The sequence below is a fragment of the Otolemur garnettii genome, unplaced genomic scaffold, assembly GCF_000181295.1.
Source record: "Otolemur garnettii isolate 467f Iridium unplaced genomic scaffold, OtoGar3 scaffold00209, whole genome shotgun sequence".
Taxonomy (NCBI): Eukaryota; Metazoa; Chordata; class Mammalia; order Primates; family Galagidae; genus Otolemur; species Otolemur garnettii.
In genome coordinates this window covers 5,254-8,698 of record NW_003852604.1, presented here as the reverse complement: position 1 = coordinate 8,698, position 3,445 = coordinate 5,254, and the positions used below count along the sequence as shown (strand labels likewise).

Below are 3,445 nucleotides of genomic sequence, written 5' to 3'. Positions count from 1 at the left end.
GGGTACAGTGTGGTGTTTTCACACACAATCTGAGACACTTCCATCAAACTGGTTAACATAGCCTTCATGTAACTTTCTTAGTTATTGTGTTAAAACGTTCATGTTCTACTCATAGAAAGATTCACTTGTACCCCTCATGGAATATTTTTGAAAGGGATTCTTAAGTGTACTTAAGATTGGAGAACTTTCCAAACCAAATATTAAGTGTACTTAAGATGGGAGAGATTTCCTAACCAAATAATCGGTGAAAAGTTTTTAGGATTTTTTAAGGATCCAGGTATATAGGATTTTATGGTAAAACCAACCTCGCTCCAAAATGTGGCACTGCCACTTGCTGGCTGTGTGTCCCAGTGTTACCTCCTGGAACATTAATTTTCTCATTTGTAATATGAGAGCAGTAGTCACCTTCCTCATGGATAGGTGTTAAGCAAATTGATGCATTTGAATGTGTACATAAAAGCGGGCTGTGTCACCTCTATCACACTGAGTGAACTGCAAAAGAGCTTCCTAAGCTTTCAAAGGCTAGGTAATTGCAGGCTTTCATCATTATACCCAGCATTTTCATTGCCCACTGGCTGAATTGCTTTTTTCTTTTAGATCCCCATTTACAAGAGTCTTAGTAATTTCTATTTGGGTGCAGATGTTCTTTTTTTCCCTCCCAGATTTTGCTCACCTCTTTGCATCTTTTTCTCTTACAAGAAAGTGACTCAACTTCCAAACAAAGCAAAACAAAACACCAAGTACAAGACGAAACCTAGAATACATAAATATGGTATTTACTGTTCATACCTGAACTCATCCCAAACTGGGTGCAGCTAACAGCCAGACCTGCAGACTGAATTTGCTTCCAAATTCTTGCTACATAGGAATCCTGAAAAATTGGTTTGAGAGGAGATGAGCGATCGTGGAGCCTAAACATGTACTTGAACGCTTTTGGGAAGACAGCCAAGACCTCAGTCACTCAGCAGCTTAGGGAGACAAAGAGAGAATTTCTTACCGTGGCGTCTTCCCCCGCACAGTGCTTGAGGACCCGGCGCCCACCTGGGTGCCTGTCTGCCCAGCCAGTTACGCTGTAAACCTTGCGGTCGATGACCAGCCACTGGTCGGCCTCCCGGTTGTGTCTCTGCACCTCCTGCCAGCTGTACGTGTTGAGGCTTCTGCCGGGCACGGCCCGCTTCCCACTGGCCTCCTGCTTCGCACAGACCTCAGCGCCCGCACCTGCGGCTGCGCCTGCTTTCCCGTTTGCCTGCTGCGTCTCACCCAGGTGAGGCTGACCCCTTCCCACAGGGATCCTATTGTCCCCACACTTTTCTTCAAGCTTCATTGTCATTGAATCCCTGGGATTTCTGGGCTGACTCCTGAAGTTTCTAACCCTTGCCTCTGATTGGACCACAGAATGACGGCTTTTCTGTCCACTGCAGGATGAGCCCTACCCTGGAAACTTGTCTTTAGCCTAAGTCGTCTCTCCACAGACCTGATGGTGAGCCCTTTCCCGGCCTCTCACTGTTCTGTCTGTCCCGAATCTTTTCTGCCCTGGTGGAGGCTGGAGCACCCTTCTCTCTTCACTTCTCCTCTCCCTGTGTTCTGGTCTCCTGTTTTCAGCATCCTCCTTCACCATTAAATGTCCCTCAGTGAAGAGCAGGGGCCAGTCACAGCCTGGGCTAACTGTCCCGCCCTGAGGGAGGAGGGACTAAGCTGTGGCCTCTGAGGTTCTCCTGCACTGGCTGGGGTGGGCTGACTCCACTGGCTCTCTGACCCGCCTCCGAGTGAAGACATTCAGATGTGTGTGTTCAACATGTGAGCAAAAGCTTGCAAAATCTCCAGGATGATGCTGAAGCTTGGTAGACTTGAGAAATGTTTTATTGACAGCTGTTATTTCTCCCAAGGGCTTTTAAATTCTTTTTAACTTTTTTTTTTTTTTTTTTTTAAAGGAAAGGCTTGGGTTTTATTTGATCAAGAAAGCAGATCAACATAAATCAGTTTTCTCTCTTTTTATATCCTTTTTAAAGTTTCCTAAATCTGGTAGCATGTCGAAAGGTAACAGCAACTGACGTCTGCTAGAACACATGATGGCTTAGAAAGCCCTCATCACATGTTTCATCTGATTTAATCCTTGCATCACTCTTCCAAGGGAGGCTCTATTAGTGTTCCATTCTCCAGGTGAGAAAACAAAAGCTGAAGGCCTCAAGTAATATGCTAGAATTACCCCATGAATGAGAAGTAAGCTGGTGTATGAACCTATTATATTTTCTGGTTCCAAACCCCAAGCTCTTCCTACTCTTAATTCCTATACCTAGAATACAGACGTTTGCAAAAATAACTTGACTCCGTGGTTTAGAAACAAGGCAGAAGAAATGATTCTGGGATAGTGGTGGTGGGGAAGGGTCTTAATTTCAAGGAAAGAAGCTACATTAAATAATAATAGAAAAAGAGCTTTCTCACATTTGGGAATCTGTCCCAACTAAAGAGCTCATATTTCAGTCCAAGATGTTTGCATAAAGGGATTTATACCAGTAATATTTATAACTGTTAAAAATCAAAAATGGTCTTTAAAAACCCTAAAATGGTCTAAATGTTTAGCAATAAGGAATCAGGCTACATTAATTATGTATATTTTGACTATTACAGAAATATTAAAAAAGAAGTTTTTACAGATTTTTTTCTCTCTCTTTTTTCTATTTATTTATTTATTTTATTAAGTCATTTGTACATAGATCATAAATACATTTATGTCATTATGGGATTCAATGTGTTGATTATTTGTACGAATTGGAGTGCTTACATCCTACTAATCAACATAGCCTTCACCTCATTTACCCAATTACAGCATTAAGACATTTGTGTTCTATGCCTGATAGATCCAACTTGAACTTGCAATATGCTCCATAGGTGTGGTCCCCCTACTAACCCTCCCTCTATTGACCCACCCTCGTCCCTTCCCCTCTCTCTCATCTTCCCTCCTTCATCCTAGGCTATAGTCGTCATGTTTGCTATATAACAAAGGAAAAATTAGTTGACAAATCATATTTACTAAGTGATCTAAAAGGGCTGGTTCAACCTTCTCACCTTCTTGCCTTCCGCCACGTGATGATCCTTGCCCTACACTGGCATTTTGATATTGGACTTCTTAGCCTCCAGAACTGTGAGCGAATAACTTCTGTTCTTTATAAATCTCAGCTACTCTGCTAGAGTAGCACAAAAAAGGACTAAGATACACCCCAGGCAGATGCACTGGTGGGAGGGTGTGTGTGTGTGTTAGAGTGGAAACTAAAGACTTTCACAGCCCTCCTATCCGACCATGACTACGATAACGGCTTTGCCTCCTTTGAACCCTTTCATGTGCAAAGTGTTCGAAAGACTCAGAAAGTATAAGGAATGGGGACTTTCCTGGCAGAAGTCCTCAGTGCGTGTGGCCTCCCTATGAAAGCTCCTTTTCAGATTGGAT

General features: G+C 42.9%; 1 protein-coding gene across 1 annotated transcript in view; it reads right to left on the bottom strand.

Annotated features, from left to right (window-relative positions):
* LOC100963899 (fatty acid desaturase 2-like protein FADS2P1) overlaps nucleotides 1-1,324 on the bottom strand; it is a 39,517-nt gene extending 38,193 nt beyond the window's left edge. Inside the window, exon 1 of the mRNA XM_012812421.1 lies at nucleotides 998-1,324. Coding sequence (XP_012667875.1) covers nucleotides 998-1,324 — 327 coding nt within the window. The remainder of the gene's footprint in view (nucleotides 1-997) is intronic.
* Nucleotides 1,325-3,445: the final 2,121 nt, after the last annotated feature.